Below are 17,428 nucleotides of genomic sequence, written 5' to 3' on the forward strand. Positions count from 1 at the left end.
ACAGTCCCTGGGGTTGGAGCAGCTCTTGGCAGGCAGGGGCCCTCCGTACTGCCCTCCCCAGCCCTACCTGATGGTGTAGGAGACACCCTGGACACTGACGCTGTCGGACGGCTGTGCCCCAGCTTTCGTCTCGCCTGTCTGCCCAATGCTGCTGCTCTTTTCCAGGGCGGGAGACACTCTGCCCGACATCCTCAGGTGCTGGGGCTCCATAGCCTCCCTTCCTCAAGCCTCTGGCCAGGTGCCTGGCGCTGCCACCACCATGCCTCCACCAGCGCCAGGCAGGGGCAGCTCCCCGCTGTCCCAGGGTCAGAGCAGGTCGCTGCCCCCAGCACTTGCCACCTCAAAGAAAACAGAGGGGCTCCTGGTCCTTTCTTTTTCCTGAGAACAACTGATCAGCGATTAGCTGAAGCCGCTATCTGATGTACCTTTAGCCCGAGCTGTTACTGTCCCAGAGGAGGGGAATATTTCCCTGTCCACGGGGTCATGCCAGCTGCAGAGACACAGCATGCCAGGAGATATGGTGCTGCGGTGAAGGCGCCCGGAAAGGACTGAGTTCCAAACCAAGAGGAGAAGGATTTCTTTCAAAGAGACAAGTCAAACCACTGCAAGGAGTGAGACCCTCCACCACCATGATGAAGGAAACCACTGAAAATGTCTCTCTGGATGATGCCGGCTGGAGCCAGGTGACATTCAAGGGCTTGTCAGTGAGTGAGACCTGCAGGGAGTCGGGAGGGACCTGATGGGCTCAGCTTTCTGCAGCTACAGTGCTTGTTGAGAACTGGGAGAGGCAGGCAGGCAGCCTTCCCACAGAGCTTTTGCAGCTGGTGAGCCCTCAGTTCATCCAGCTCTGAAATGGGGAGCAGAAAGTGTCCACACCCCCCACCAGAGCATACTGAGGATGAGGCCAGTGCTCAGATGCCACAGTGGTGGAATTGAGAGGGGCGATCTCCAAATATGTGGATGGAGGAGAAAGCCCCTCAGCATGGCCTGGACTGGCTTTCCCAGGATATGCCTTCAGACTGATACTCACATTTGCTGGGGAGCACCTGTTTTCAAAAATTAGGTTCAACATAAGCAAGAGCACAGAGTGCTTTGGCAGTAGCAGGAGCTTGGAGGGCTTTCATGTGGCTTTTCAGGCTGCTTGGTGTGACATTGCTTTCTGCTATCTAGACTGTATCTAGATTGAAAAGATTAATCAGCCTTGTTTGCTGTGAGGCTATGTGGTGCACACTAAGATCGTGGTCACCAGCTGCCAAAGATACCACAGGCAGGGATAGGGTCTGCTACACAGAGAACAGGTATGTTTGCCTTGGCTAGAAATGAGTCTGACTCGTAGGAAAAGCACAGGGCTTCAGGAAAGATATGGCTGTCTGGAGTAAAAACTGCAGGCATGCACACAGAGTTACACCCAAATCCAGAAAGCTGCCTCAGCAACGACTTCATAATTGCAGCTGTATGCAAAAAGTTAACCAAGCCAAGCAGAGACTCTTGTTATTTTAACTGATACCTCAGAACACTAAGCTCCACAGTTGACAAACTGTAAATTTAAAAAACAAAAGAGGAGAAAGAGACTACTTGTGGTTGTATACCCACTTGTTCACAAATTCTCCAAGTCTGAGTCCATGTGGAATTCAATAAAAGGTATACTTCCAGTGAACATTAATTTTTAGCTGCCATAACTTATGTATTACTATATGCACCATTTTGGTCAAGTAGACTGACACTGCTGAAGCACTATGTCTTTTTTCCTCAAAAAAAAGAAAAAAAAGAAAGAGTCTAATCTCTTTATACTGACATGACATTTATCTCCATTTTGAATGACCGCTTTTAAACTAGCAACTAGAAAAGCACAGCACAGCATTTTTGGCCCTCATACATGTCACTAGAACAAAGTACATTTCACACTGATTAACAGATAATAGATAACTTATTTCAACCCCTCAGACTTTTGCACTACAGTAACTCATCAATAATAATATTGTTATATTCCATAAATATATTTACCTTTGTGCTCTGTCTTTTCTGAACTCAGATTTTAACAGTACTTTAGTTGTTGTAATTAACTGTTGTAATTAACCTAACAACTTTTCCAGACCAAGCCCCAGGATGCTATTTTTTCCTCTGAAGAAGATAACAGTCTGTATTTCACATACAGTGGAAAATCAAACGTTCTCGAGGTCAAAGAACTCAATTACCAGGTAAGAATTGTCATTTAAATACCTCCCTTCAGCAGGAAGCATATCCAGCAATACCTGTTTCTGTACACAAGCCATTTTAAAAGCCAAACAAAGTTGAAAAAGTTCACACAACTGTTGCACAGTCAAATACATGGGTTTGTGAGTAGAATCATATTCTTGGCTGCAATACTGACAGCAGACTAACCCCTCCATTGTAAATTTATTTAGTGAAGCAAGGGGGCAAGACAGAAAGAAAGATCTGTTTCTAAGCTCTGCTTTTTTTCAGTCTTGAGCAAAATTATTCCTCTGAGTGTTGAGGCAGAGGGACTTTCTGTCAGGCTAGTGATGTTGGGAGCCCTGGCTGGCAAAAATGAGTATGTGGAAGGAGATGAAGAGAGGATGACTAATAAGGAGGATTTCAAGGAACCAGTGAAATTTTTCATCTCCTTTGTGCCACCGTGGCATCTGAAGTAGATTTCACAATTTTCACTTTAATAGAATTTCAAATTACATTAAAATTTTTAAATATTTAAAATTTACAATAGCAATAAATTTCCAAAGTAACAGAGAACAGAGATAGATTTAGTGATTAACGGAATGAGAAGCAAAACACAAAACCCATAGATGGCTGCAAAAGAACTTCTTTCCATGTATTTCTGAAGATTAACAATTATATTCTTTGCTCGTAACATTGTAACTTTGAAGATATTTGTTGCTAAATAGTTTATTGCTTGAAGGGACTTGTTTATTTCTTTATTAGGTTAACACAGCATCCCAGATTCCCTGGTATGAAAACCTTGCACAGATGAAAATGCCCTGGACCTGGAAATCAGATCCCCATTCTCATGTGCCAATAATCCAGAATCTGAATTTAAAAGTTCGAAGTGGTCAGATGCTGGCTATTATAGGAAGCACTGGTAAGAGCAAACAAATTTCAGGATATGACCAACTCTTAGATAAAATGCACACAGCCAAGAGCAGTTTTTTTAATGTCAAAATCTAGTTGAGGAAAAAACTATTGGCAATGTGTCACTTAAATACATTCTTTAAGTGACATGATCTATGAGGAAACAAAGAATGATACCACAGGGAGGAGGGGAGTTGGGTTTAAGACTGATTTTCAAACCCAATTTTGTTATGCCTTCTACACATCTGCTAATTGTTTCCTGAGGTGTAGTGGGGTATTGTCATAATTGTGGCCTTGAAGCCCCAGATCTTCTGGACATGAATCAGCTTCATGGCTCAGATTAAAAACAGGCCAATTGCAGTTCTTACCCAGAAAACATAGCAGACAAATGAGGACAGACCCCATAAGAAAGATCAATGCCAACTTGCATAGCCATAAGTAGGAATTCCCTTTGGATGGAAACAATTCTAACAGGACAAAATATTGCATTTGGGTTAATTAAGAGAAACTTACAGAGAAGAAAAGACAGTTCCACTTTTGTTTGGGGTCTCTGCTTTATGACGTCTTTTTCTTTTTTTCCTTCATTTTCTGGTGGGACTGGTCTAATCTTCTCCAAGGTGAGGTTGTCTAATGGAGAGGTGGCCTTTTCTCCATATGTTCATTTGAGCCTAAGCTCATCTAGGGAGATAAGAAGTAGACACATGATGTGCTAAACTGAAGTAAAAAGTACTTTACTTTAGAGGGAAAAACCTCCATGCTGTGTCTCCACTAGACTCTTATGTATCTCAGTGATTCAGTGAAGATGCTCTCTATCAAAGACAAGGCATATTTGCCAAAAAGTTTGAACTTTATTTCTACAAAAAGAGGTGTTTCTTCCCTATTGTCATGGGAATTTTTTCTTACTACATATCCTTAATGTAATAGAAGCTGTACCTTAGAGATTTTCCCAAAAATAAAAGGAAAAGCTTGTGATGAAATAACATATAAAGTTATAGATATAGCACCTTTGTAAGATAACATACACTGAGCACAAACCCCTTTCAGCAAACTAGTCAAACTATTTTCAAAAGCTGTTTATCATTTATTTCATCAAATGCCTTAATAAAATGGATTAAACTGCTGATGGGTTTCACACTGTCAATGGCAATCAATATGTCACTCTTAAACAGAGCAATATGTGGTTTACAGATGGATGGATTTCTTTTTTTAAAATGTATGTATTAAGAAACAAGTGTGGAGTTAATCTCTCAACAGGGAGACTAGAAATAAATGACATTTAATCATAATAAGAGAGCTCTCTGTGTTTACATACAGTATCATACAGCAAAAAGGAAAAATTCATTTGCTATTTAACTCCAAATCAGGTTTTGTTTTCATTGTTTTACTTTTCCTACCTCTGGTTATGAGCCAGCTTTTCTTAATTATTTAACTGTCTTTTTGTCTTATTTAAGTCATAATAATTTTTATTTCAATCATGATTAAGGTTCTTATTGTCTGTATAATCACTCAGCACCTTAGTTGTTCAGCTGATCCAGCTGCTGCATCTGAATTCACAAATCCCTCCACAAAGAAAGCTCTTGCTTAGCATTTGGGTGTCAGCCTTGCAGCCAGGGCAAGACACCACCTGTCACCTATGTTTCAAAAGTGAAAGAGAGGTAACCAAAGAGATCTTTCTTCTTGTGTTCATGGAACTACCCTCAACGCCCAACCTCCCAATTCTGCTGAGAAATGACAAGGGTTAAAGCCCCATACTCCATTCCAGAGGGGAGAGATTTCCTGAACATGAGCTTATAGTCAGTATTTTCTTTGAAGACCATTCCATTGGCTTTGGAAAAACTGCAGGAAGTGTTGTGTAAGAGACGCCAAGGAACAAAAATTTCTATCCGCTGTCTGTGACAAGACCATTTTTCAAAACGATCCCTTGGGAATTAATTTAATTTTCAATTTTGACTTTTCTAGCTGGTGGAAAGACATCCTTGCTTGACGTGATAACCTGCCGGGATCATGGAGGCAAAATCAAGTCTGGTCAAATCCTGATCAACAACGAACCCAGCACTCCCCAGCTCGTTAGGAAATGCATAGCACACGTGCGGCAGGATGACCGACTGCTCCCCCACCTGACTGTCAGAGAAACACTATTGTTCGTTGCCAAACTGCGCCTTCCGAAGTTTTTTTCAGACTCACAAAGGAAAAAAAGGGTAATTAAGCTGTTGGAAAAAAGTAAAGTTGTCAAAAATGTGTCTGACAGGAATTATCCAAGAGATCCTGTGTGTTTGGAGTCAGAACAGCTAATCTGATATTTTTTCATGTAGATTATGAATTATACACCTTTTTCATCTTTCAAGATAGAAACCAGCAATTGTTCCAAAGCTCATAAAAAATGACAATCTAGAGAAAGCATTACAGAGGCTGAAAGACGAACTAAATTTTTGATCGCTGAGTCTTTTTTAATGTTATCTCTAAAATCAAGAGTGTCTCTTGATCACATAGCTCTGAAATATCCAGACGAATTTTAACCACGTTCATCTTATTTTCAGTTTTATCTATGCACGAGTGTCCAAATGAACACTTGCTTTCTCTCTGTTGCCCTTCGGATCCCGCAGGTGGAAGATGTCATAGCAGAGCTGCGCTTGCGCCAGTGTGCCAACACCAGGGTAGGGAACGAGTTCCTCCGTGGCGTTTCAGGAGGCGAGAGGCGGAGAGTGAGCATCGGTGTGCAGCTGCTCTGGAACCCGGGTGAGCAAAACCCTGACACCTCGTGCCTACCACAGACCACCCGGGGATAATGGGGCAGTAAATGAAGACAGGAGCTTTCAGGGAACAGTCAGACACACTGCCCCAGGGGCAGCTTAAGGAGTTCATACCCAGAACACTTAACCTGGCACCTCCCTCTGCCAGAGGTTACCTCTCCACAGCACACTTAGACACAGTGACCGAATGCTGGTCCATTTGCTTAAATTGAAATCATGGCTGATCACAGATAAAACTGTAATTATTACAGTAATAATTCTGTAAACAGAGTCTTTTTTAGCAGCTGGCCCACTAGTGTTTCTGTCACCTTGGCCAATGGAAAAGCGGAAGCAGACCAAGGCAGAGCCCCCCTGGGATACTTCACCCACTGCTCTCACCCACCAGCACAAAGACTACTAAAGTTGCCTGAAGTTACCCTCAAGCAGTGTTCTGTTCTGTGCATACCAGTGTAACATTTTTGTTTATCTGACCACATACCACAAGTTATTTTGGAAGGCTGCTGGCCTATTGTAACATGGAGATTGTTTTCCTTTCCTCTGACCCAGCCCCCATTTACATGTACAGTATTCACAGGGAAGGTAATTTTCTTGGCTGTATAGTCAGTCCTTGCAGTGTTGTGCAACTCACTGACATGGCTGGCTCATGCAGCAGGTGAACTAGAAACTTCCATTGTCTTCAGTAGAAGCAAAATAAGAGGCTAAATCCACAGCTGATTTTGCCGGATTGAATCCCTTATCTGATCTTATATATATCAAAAGCACTACTAACCTGACTGAGTCTCTTGTTAAGCAAGATTTTACATCAGTTTTTTCACTGGGAAATGGATTTGAACATTTTTTGCTTGTACAGGGTTATATTTTTGTAATTATGGAGAAAGTAAAAGATTTTTTTATTTTGTAAGAAGCGATGCTCAGGAATAAATGCACTGGTACTGAAGTAAAAGAATGTATTTTTTTCCTTTAAATTTAAAAATAATCAGTGATATTTCATGCACTAGCACCATTTCATTTAGAACATATTTTCCAAATCAAACATGCTGCTTTCCACAGCTAAACTTATTGCATTTGGCAGGAATACTCATACTTGATGAACCCACATCTGGACTGGACAGTTTTACTGCACATAACCTCGTGATAACATTATCCAGACTGGCCAGGGGAAACAGATTGGTTCTTCTTTCACTTCATCAGCCTCGGTCAGATATCTTCCAACTGTTTGATTTAGTTCTTCTGATGACTTCTGGACTCACTGCCTATTGTGGAACAGCTAGAGACATGGTCCAGTATTTCACAGAACTAGGCTACCCCTGCCCAAGGTACAGCAATCCTGCAGATTTCTATGGTCAGTATCAAGCACTGCCAAAAAAAAAGGTTACTGGAAATTATTTGCTTTCATAATTGTCTAACTAACATTGATTTTTGTAGACAATAACTGTCTTAGAAATGTCTTATAACTGACTCAAATCAATATTGCAGCAAGTTCCATTTTTAATGAGATCCCTATTTCTCAGTACAGAAAATGTAAGAAAAACAAGATGTATGGACAAAATCAATTTTTTAAAAAATCCTCCTTCTAACCCTGACAGGTATAGCAACTCCTCCGCATGTTTAGCACACTTAACCATGTTTTAGCTGGTTGAAACTTTGACTGGGAAAGACACAGATAGACTGATGAATTGCTTTCTGTAGCCAGTTCTCTGACTTCTCAATCAAGAAATGTAGAAGCTAGTTTCCCCAGAGTGAGCAATAACATGTACCTGGAACAGTAAATGGGAAAGAGAAGTCTGCCCAACAGAGCACACCAGAAGGGAGGAAAAGCTAACCCAAAAAAGCAATCCTTTTACTCCTCAAAGAAAGTTTACATGGTTTCAAATACTTCTTCTTCTGGTTTTTGCAACGTGGAAAGGGAATCTGACCCTCTTAATCTAATGGGCGGGAATCTCTTAACAGAGGCTGGTTCAGTTGCAGCCCTTAGGTCTTTGCACTCAAGTTGGCCAGGAAACCTCACACAGACACCAGTGAGTGCTCTGGAGTAACCTCTTCAGCTGTGCCTATGTGGCAGGCAACGTCAGCTGTGCAGAGATAAACAGAAGTTAAATTTGCTGTCAAGCCCTACAAAAAGACCTTTGTCACCATCAGGGTTCAGAGCAGTCCTCAGCCAAGGACAGCCTCGGGGAAGGCTTGAGCACCCCTGGAGGGGAATGGGGAGGCGGTCCTGGACAAACTTGTAGCTGCTGCCTGCGGTTACAAACCCCTATGACACAGAGGTAGGGAGGGATGAGGGAGGGAAGTGGAAGATCTTTTAGCAATACGTAGAGTCAGCACCCATAGGAAAAGAAATATGGGCAGCAGGAAGGCGGAAATAGGACAGGATGGCAGAGGATCCACAGCAAGAAGGAGCACATGATGGAAACACACAAATGCTGGTTGTGTGTCTGATAGAAAAACAGGAGACCATGCTAGAAGGGAAGACAGGGCAGATTGAACTAATTTCTGCTGGACTCCTGCTAAGGAGTGGCTGAACAGAGATGATCAGCCCAATGCAAGGAATCAGGAAGTGTGCAGCGATAGTTCTCTCAGAAAGCATCTGCAAAACATCAGGTATTGTCAGTCTACATTGAAGATCAACATAGGAAAATACTACTATAAGTTTAGATTTTTTAAAAAATCACTTTGTTAAGTAAAAAAACAATGCTAAGTCAACCACTGTCTCTCTATGCTGTCCTTAGATAATACCCCTTTTGGACTTTCTCAATATCTGGTAAAGTTTATGGCACCTCCATAAGATACAAATAAGATGATAACTGTAATTTTTCAGATGAAGAAAGAAACATGTGATTTAAGTCAAAGTCACATAAAAGATTGTAAATGCCTACACACCAGGAAGGAAATTCAAATAGCTTTTTTTCTCAGCACTCCTCTCAAGGCACTATGAAATTGCGACAAATCTGAAATAGTAGTTTATAATATTATAATAAGCAATTATGTAATCTCTCAGTGATTCATTGAATCACTAGGTAAGAAACACACACATGAACAATCCGTTCATCTCTAACTGCCTAAGGTAACTGATAAAGTTCTAACTATTGTAAGTCAATGCATGTACACAGGTTGTACTATCTGTTCACAGTGAAATCCATGATCCTAAGCACATCATAAAGTTATCACTTCTATAGCATATGGACTTACATCAAGTAATGTCTTGCAGTTGATTTGACCAGTATCGATAAACAAACTGCAGAAAAGGAAATGGAAAGTCGAAAAAGAGCAAATACTCTTGCCAACTTGTTCCTAGAAAAAGTCAAACATTTCGATGACTTCTTATGGAAAGTTACTGAAGGAGACAATGTTGTGACCACAGTCAGCAACCAAAGGTAAAGAAAAGAGTGTCATACAGAGGATCTGAAACAATAGCTACAGCCTGTGTTAATTTCATTTTTTTTTTCTCTTTTTCTTTTGGACAGGTCCCATTTAAATTCAGAAGAGGCTATCAACATGCCTCACCATTCAAGTGATCAGTTACCAGGAGCCTTAAAGCAGTTCACTGTATTATTAAGGTAAACTTCTCTTCAGCATAAACAGTTATGTATCATGCCCATTTGCATTTTAAATCATAAGAAAGAAGCACAAAATGTCCCATATCCATTGCCTTCCTTCAAGCTTTCAGCATTTCAGGCCTGAAATACTCAGTGGCTACAGATGCTTTATAGCTTTGATTAGGTAAAAACCTTTACAGAAAGAGGCAGCCCAACTCCCATCACAGTCAAAGTCAGCAAGTTCCATGAATTGATTTTAACAGTGTTTGGGGCAATATCTCTGAATGTGACTGGTATTATTAAGTACTGTATCTTACAGTCAATGTTGCTGTTTTCCTAGTCGTCAGGTCTCCAATGACTTCCGAGATCTTTCAACGTTACTAATCCATGGACTTGAGGCCCTTCTTATGTCATTATTAATTGGATTTTTGTACTATGGCCATGACAAAGATGGACTCTCTATTCGTGACACAACAGCACTGCTGTACATGATAGGTGCCCTAATCCCATTCACAATAATTCTGGATGTTATTGCCAAATGTAAGTGTCAGTTTTCTTGTAAACATTGTAAGCAATCAAAATCAGAAGATTCCTAAATTAATGAAAAAAATTAAACTTATTAATACAATCCAAGGCCTAAAACAATCTGTTTTTTCCTACTCTGCAGGCCATTCAGAAAGAGCAATGCTCTATCATGACTTGGAAGGTGGAATGTACTCTGTTAGCCCGTACTTCTTTGCTAAGGTAACTGGTTTTGTTGCCAGGAAATACAAACAGCTGTCTTGAACATTAAAAAACACAAGCAAATCAAAGACTTGTTGTATAAACAATCACGTTCATATCAGATTTTGTTCTTTTGTGTCTGCCAGCTAAGGCTATCATTCTTGCTTCCTTGACATTAATAGATTAAACCTCATACTACTTTAGATCTGTTGCCATAAGTCATGGTTGAGATCCCACACCAGAGAAGCCAAAGAAGAATCTTTCGCTAGGCTGTTTGGCCAAAATTTAAGAAATCTCAAACTCAAATTTGAAGGCTTAGGCAATTTTACATACCCGCATAATTCACTGAAGCATCTCTGAAAGTTTGCTTACATGTCTTGATCTGTAAAACAAAACATTTGCATCAAAATCTAAAGAAAAGGTAAAACAGAAATTACAAACTGTGATGTTTCCAGTAGTAGTTTGGGTCTGTGGTGGTCGGAGATAAAAAAGCTGTATTAAGTGCATAAAGAGCCAGAGTTCCTGGAATTAAATTTAGAACTTTTTTTAAAAATTACATTCTCTTTTTCACAAGGGTTTAGAATAATCCCTTCTTTGTGATGTTGCCGCTGTTAGATGAGTTCTGCCTGCCATGGCATCTGTAATTTAGGTTTCCATTTCTGCACAAGATTTTAAATGCTTATTAGTGGTTGCCAGAGAAAAATATTCTCTGCATTGTGTCACAAAGATTGCACATTATTCACAGAGAAATCGATGTAATTTGTTACAACCTTAGTATTACAGGATAGTAGCAACCCTCTTAGGAACAACTAATGCTCTCTTATAGACCTCTTCAGATATTTGAGAACATCCTATTTATGCTTTTGTTTTACAACAAACTAAGCTGCTAACTGGACTGCCTTTGGGAAAAGGTGGGGAATGGACCAACAGCCAAATTTGTCTCAAATTTGATCTAACACTAGGTTCAACCAAATTGGGCCAAGTACAGTAGCCATGAGTCAGGCACAGTATTGCTGTTATCAAGCACACCAGTTCTCAGGGAAAGCGTCATAAATTCTTAGAAACTGCCCAAATTGTAACAAAACAAGACCTCTAATATATAACAGGAGTCCTCTCCATTTAACAATTAGCTACAGGCAATGTCACAACTGGAGAAAAAACTAGCGTGGATTTCAGTTTCTGCTGCGGATTGTTTTTGCATGTCATTGACAACCCCTAACAGGGAGAGGATTCTGTTCTAGGGGAGTATTTCCTGTAATTTTTATAAGAAGTCCATAAGTACATTAGGGCACATCTCATGTGGCTTTGTAATTATCATTCAACAAATTCTCTTTTTTTTATTTAATTTTTCTTCTCCCTGAACAGATTTTGGGGGAGCTTCCAGAACACTGTGCTTTTGTTATAATTTATGGAGTTCCCATCTACTGGCTGGCAAACCTCATTCCTGAACCAGAGCGTTTCCTGCTGAACTTCCTCTCGGTGTGGCTGGCTGTGTACAGTGCCCGTGCCATGGCACTCTGGGTGGCAGCGCTGCTGCCGACCTTGCAGCTCTCGGCCTTCCTCGGCAACGTCCTTTTCACATCGTTCTACCTGAGTGGTGGTTTTGTGATAAGCCTGGAAGGTCTCTGGACAGGTGAGACAAGCTCCCACCATCCCTCCAAACTGGCTTGGAAACATCAGTGGCTTTCATCACTGACTAGTTGTTGTGATGCTGCAGGAAAACTCAGCTTTACTCCTACCTTTGCGATTATCTTCTTGGATGGTGACAGTGGAGTCATTCATTTTATATAAGTTTCTCCATCTGAAAATGAGGGAAAAGGAAGTTTGGTCAAAAAAGCACTAGTGAAAGGCTTGATTCTTATGTGGTTGCCAAACTTTTCAGTAAAAAGAATTGTATTCAAAAGACGAAGATGGAGCTCCAGGAAGAGTTAGTTGACAGTAGGAGTTTGATGGATATGGATATTAGCTTACTCCTCACTTCCCATCTCCATGTAACAACGTAAAGTATATCTGCTATTTTGTCCAATAATAAACTCCCACATGTTTACAGCCTCTGGCTGTCAAGAAATGAGACAAAGCTGCTGTATTTGGCAGTAGCACAGCAGTTTTTGAGGTCTCAAGTTTTGTGTATGTATATCAATTTCTTTCGTTCTGTTTTTCCTTTTTCAGTTCCTTTTTGGGTTTCTAAAATCTCTTTCCTCAGATGGAATTTTCAAGGAATGATGCAAATTCAGTTCACTGACCGGAAATATGAAATGACTGTTGGAAACACTACTTTTCAAATACCAGGAAAATTTGTAAGTTGGTAACAAAAATTGTTATAAACATTAGATGTTATAAACATTTAATTGTTTCCACAACAGGTGGAAAGCCTGTCATATTTAAATGGATGTTGTAGATCTCAAATTTGGCAAGTGCCAAATCAATGCGTGAAGTCATGTTACACTTAGTATATTGTAAATTTGTCCTTAAAGATGTCCCTATAGCAGTCACTCATATGCCTGCTAAAAAGAAAATAATCGTGGGCCACTATTTTCTACACAAAACCCAACTATGCACTTGCTGAAACTGTTCAGAAGCTGAACTGTGTTCCTCTGAAATAGGAATAGTGTAGCTGCAACCTGCTATCAAAAAACTCCGAAAGATACATCCAGCTGGAAACCAAGGGGGAAGATGGCATGGGCCAAGGGAACTCACATGTAAAATACACTTCACAGATCCAGCATGAAAATTTTGTGCCTTTTCCCAATTTCGTGTTATTGGTCATTACAGATCATTCAGTCTCTGGACTTGGACTCCCATCCTCTCTACGTGAGCTACCTCATCCTCATTGGTATCATTTGCAGCTTCCTGCTTTTATACTATTTATCTCTGCGCTTCATCAAGCAGAAATCAACCCAAGACTGGTAACAGCAGAGGAGGCAGCGGGTGACAGCGTCCCTTGCAGGAAGGTAGGGGAAGAACGAGCCCAATTTTGGTCCCCCCCGGCAGCCTCCCAGAAGAGGCGGGCGCCGGCAGCGCGGCTGCCACAGGATGGCAGCAGAACCCCAGGAGTCGGGATGCGGGCTGTGCTCCCCGCAAGGCTGCCACGGACCGCAGCTTCAGCCTGGGCTGGGGGTTCGGGGTGGGCTTTGGGCTTTTTGTTTGCTTGACACACGGTTTTCATAGGTGACAAGGCATATATGAGCTCTCCACACCTGGATACATTCTGAGCTATGGGCGACCGATTTAAAAGGCCCCGTTGCACATTGTAAGAGATGATATTTTAGTATATAATGTTTGAACATGTAGTGATCACATACTTAATTCAAAGAACTGCGAGAGAAAAGGATCGAAACACTACTTTCTGTGGTATATATGACATTCAGCACTCACAAACACAGCACAGAGGAAAGCAACACAGAAGATTTCACAGTTGCTTCAGGAGAACATGTGCAATGATGGAATATAGAACTGTTAACTACTCTGTGTTATTTCTAACTCCTTATGTATTTTAAAGCTTTGCCTTTATATTCCAGTTAGATGCTGATGATGCCCAAAATAGGTATTTGCTTACTGTAGAGACGATAACAATAAAATTATTTCAAATACATACTAATTGATTGCTATTAACAACATCTTTCTCCCTGGCAGTACAAATCATAGCAATTCACCAAGTTTGCTTCCTAAGGTTCTCAGGTGGAAAATACCAACCTGCCCCTGAGTAATTAAAAATCTAACAATGCAATCTATTAAATGCTTGCAATTGTGCACCTAGTTTTGCTCAGAAAATTACTATCAGTAAATAAATGGGCATAATTCACACACAGTCACAGTAAGTGCATGTACAAATTAGGTGTACAGTTGTGAGCATTTTGTAAGATTAGCTTGCTGCTTTTAAATGTTTAGATGCACATCTCCGTTCTTATATACAGAGACCCAAAGCAGATCGACTACTTGACTTTCATTTACATGTTCCATACAGTGGAAAACTCCTCCTGTAATTGGCTATAATGACCCAGATACTGTTACGTAAATCCCAAGGTTTGGTTTGGCTTTTTTTAAAGAATTAAGAATGACAGAACATCCATATTTTATTGTTCAATTTGGCAGTTAGGACTGCCACATTACTTTCCACAGATTCCACGAGGTAATATATTCCCAGGAAGACCTCGGTCTAAAGATATTAAACAGGACTGATAAAGTAAGATCTTCAGCCCTAGGCAGTAGTAGGAATCCAAAACACTCCAAGGTTCTTCTAAGGCAAATTCTACCATATCTTTCTGGTTCTGCTGTATTTGATTTCAAAAAAACCCACTTGATCTGATTTCAGTGCCATTTTGAAATTATCAGATTTTCATTGCCTTTTAATGGCAAAGCCAATTCTTTCAGTCCAATTCAGCATCATTAAATTGTCAGAATAGCAGCTTCCTGTTTGATTCTTAATTATTCCTTTTTATTATATTTAAGACATTTAATTTTTTTTTAATGGTTTACTCTTCTTTGTAATGATCTGTTGTGATTAGAATCTCTTTTATATTACACTGAAGTTTTAAGGGTATATATTGGTACTTCTAGTCTAAACCTCTATTTTCAAGGTATTTAGAGGATTAAATTCTAGGCTGACTCTCTGTTGTGAATTCACTTTGATGTTTAATAAAAAAAAAAGGAGAGACACAATGGGAGAAATTAAAGACATAAGGGACAGCTCTGAATTTTAGGGGCATATTGTCATGCACAGAAATCTTCAGGCATCTAGATAAGAATATACCATAGCCTTAACTTTGAATTTCCTTCCTTTTGTGAAATTAGTCAGGCTGCTGACATTACTTAAACAGCCTTTTTCAATTTAAAATTCCACCCTCTTAACATTATGCAGCAGGACCAAACGGTGTGAGTGTTTCAGAGGTGGTGTTATGACAAGGGGAGATGTATACATAATGGGGACTTGAGCAGTGAGCTGAGGAACAGCCAGCATGTGGAGTGGAGGAAGAGCTATCATAGGAGGTGGCCAGGCCTCTGTTTACACAGAAAAAGCTCATATTCTATATACTACAATTACATTAGCACACTGCCTATGATCATATCTTGTTTCCTTGATGCTGAGAGATGGGGAATATAGGCTGTGATTATTGTTACAGGCTTTAGCAATAAGAAGGTAGGAGCCTTGAAATACCAGCAATTAGCGTTCACGCCTAACAATAGCATGCTGTGGGGCTGTGTACAGAGAAGAGCACAGGGAAGAGTGGGTGGATGACACACAACCTGCCCCACTCGCGCTACCAGGAGTTGCAAATAGTGCAGGTTTAGGGGAATTATGCATCTCTCAGCCAGGGAAGCTCATGCCGTATGCTTTGGCCTCTACTCACACTTCCACAGCGGAGCTGCTGCAAAATCAAATGGTCAGCGAGGCAACAGAAATCTTCCCACGAGTTCTAATCAAGTGTGCCGCTTTCAGCTGGGGTAGAGTTAATTTTCTTCACAGTGGCTGGTATGAGGCTGTGTTTGGGATTTGTGCAGAACACAGGGTTGATAACACAGAGATGTTTTTGTTACTGCTGAGCTGGGCTTACACAGAGCCAAGGCCTTTCCTGATTTTCATACTGACATGCTGGCAAGGAAGCTGGGGGTGCATGAGAGGCTGGAAGGAGACACAGGTAGGACAGGTGACCAGAACTGACCATAGGGATATTCCATACCATATGACATCATGCTCAGTATATAAAGCTGGAGGAAAGAAGGAAGGGGGGTTTTGGAGTGATGGCATTTTGTCTTCCCAAGCAACCATTACACATGATGGGGCTCTGCTCCCCTGGAGATGGCTGAACACCTGCCTGCCCATGGGAAACAGTAAATTAATTCTTTTGCTTTGCTTGTGTACATGGCCTTTGCTTTCTTTATTAAACTGTCATTATCTCAACCCATGAGTTTTCTGGCTTTTGCCCTTCCAATTCTCTCCCAATCCTGCTGGTGGGGAAGTGAGCAAGCGGCTGCGTGCTGCTTGGCTGCTGGCTGGGGTTAAACCACGACACCAAGGCTAAAAGTCATAACTGAATTTCAGTACAGCTTTGCTCTCCAAGTTTCAGAGTAGCCATTCCTTTTCCTTTGACTGGCCTGTATCAGCAGCAGCTCGCTGTGCCCTCCTGTCTGCACTACCTGTACCAGCCTAATCAGAGTTGCTGCAGTCCATAGCAATCTCAACACTAAAGAACACAAGGAAGACACTGCCCAAAACTTACTGTGCTGTCTGTTCCACACACAACATTCAGTTTGTTACCAACTTTAGCAATGTGGTTAAGGCAGATGTGCCTCTTGAGCAGAGCACTGCCAGCTAGTCCAACAATGCCACCACCCCAAGGATTCACCCACTGCTGTCTTTGCTCTCCCTGTATCCTCCCTGACCAGCTTCAGAAGGGAACCCCTCAGCTGTAAGCCATGGTCTCCTGCAGGCGACTCAGTGAAAAATTGGCTTTGAAATGGCACCACGTTTAATTGGTCACACGGTTTCCAAGTTGTTTTGTCCAACTACTGTTTGAACTGCCCAGGGCACAACAAAACTGCAACAAGCTATGGGGCTTCAGTCTGCAGACAGGTCAGAGTGGGGAGGGGGACTATCAAATACAAGCAAAAATAATATTTGTAAGGAAAATTCACCAAATTTAGAACCAAAAAAAAAAATCTTTCCTGGTTACATAAATATTATAAAGTACTGTCTGGACAACAGAACTGTGTGTTGTTACAGTACCTCTAGAGGTGGCATCTGATCTGTAAAGAAACAGGTAAGACAAATTTGTCATTATTACTTAAGTATTTAATATACAGGCAGAGGTAGGAAGATATTCCCCAATTTCCACTCCAAGTTTACGCAGTCTCTCCACTTGGCAAATGAATAAACTTTTTTAGCAATGGAAAATGGATTACAGAAACACTGCTCTACATATTGGCTTGTGGGTAGTGGCAGTCCTCCAAAATACTTTTAACTCGTCCTTGGGAAAGGACTAGCTTTCATTATGGCTAAGCTAAATTAATAAGTAGCTGCCCAAAGTTTCGTCCCATATTTGTTCATTGCAAAATCCATTGAGAAATGCTAAATAAGTAACAAGTATCAATAGCCATTCCTTTCAATAAAAGTAAAACTCCATGACATTCTTTTAAAAATAAATCACAGACAATGCAGTACACGTGGGGATTCTTTGGGTAAGAAATCGCAGGTGTTGGTATGTCCACTTGGACCAGAAACAACAAACCTTTCAGGTTTTAGCCATAATGATTAATTTTAATGGCAGTAGACAAGAAACAGTGTACACAGAGCTCTGTGACATGCTGACTTTTTTTTTTTATGCTCGGAGAGCCAAG

General features: G+C 40.9%; 2 protein-coding genes across 4 annotated transcripts in view; one reads left to right on the forward strand and one right to left on the reverse strand.

Moving 5' to 3' along the window:
• ABCG5 (ATP binding cassette subfamily G member 5) overlaps positions 1-436 on the reverse strand; it is a 35,284-nt gene extending 34,848 nt beyond the window's left edge. The window contains exon 1 of one of the 2 annotated variants that reach the window (XM_018085115.2): positions 68-436. In XM_018085115.2, coding sequence (XP_017940604.1) covers positions 68-210 — 143 coding nt within the window. In that variant the 5' untranslated portion in view covers positions 211-436. The remainder of the gene's footprint in view (positions 1-67) is intronic. The other variant, XM_018085114.2, reaches the window with a different exon arrangement.
• Positions 101-13,344, forward strand: ABCG8 (ATP binding cassette subfamily G member 8). Of its 2 annotated transcripts, none has more exons than XM_018085112.2 (13): positions 101-704; positions 2,094-2,198; positions 2,938-3,094; positions 5,044-5,282; positions 5,688-5,820; positions 6,907-7,176; positions 9,043-9,208; positions 9,299-9,391; positions 9,711-9,910; positions 10,038-10,114; positions 11,459-11,726; positions 12,263-12,390; positions 12,866-13,344. In XM_018085112.2, exons 1-13 carry the CDS (start codon positions 630-632, stop codon positions 13,001-13,003), a joined length of 2,049 nt encoding a protein of 682 aa, XP_017940601.1. In that variant the 5' UTR covers positions 101-629; the 3' UTR covers positions 13,004-13,344. The 2 variants fall into 2 exon arrangements, with proteins under 2 accessions (XP_017940601.1, XP_017940602.1); XM_018085113.2 differs by having other exon boundaries at positions 101-683.
• Positions 13,345-17,428: the final 4,084 nt, after the last annotated feature.

This window comes from Manacus vitellinus, unplaced genomic scaffold, assembly GCF_001715985.3.
Source record: "Manacus vitellinus isolate BGI_N305 unplaced genomic scaffold, ASM171598v3 scaffold_8_pilon, whole genome shotgun sequence".
Taxonomy (NCBI): domain Eukaryota; kingdom Metazoa; phylum Chordata; class Aves; order Passeriformes; family Pipridae; genus Manacus; species Manacus vitellinus.

Excerpts from the sequence above, each read along its gene's own strand:
- ABCG8 (XM_018085112.2), top strand. The coding sequence starts at position 630 with ATGATGAAGGAAACCACTGAAAATGTCTCTCTGGATGATGCCGGCTGG. Across the intron at positions 705-2,093 it reads TGACATTCAAGGGCTTGTCA|ACCAAGCCCCAGGATGCTAT; the intron begins GTGAGTGAGACC and ends CAACTTTTCCAG. Across the intron at positions 9,392-9,710 it reads CAGTTCACTGTATTATTAAG|TCGTCAGGTCTCCAATGACT; the intron begins GTAAACTTCTCT and ends CTGTTTTCCTAG.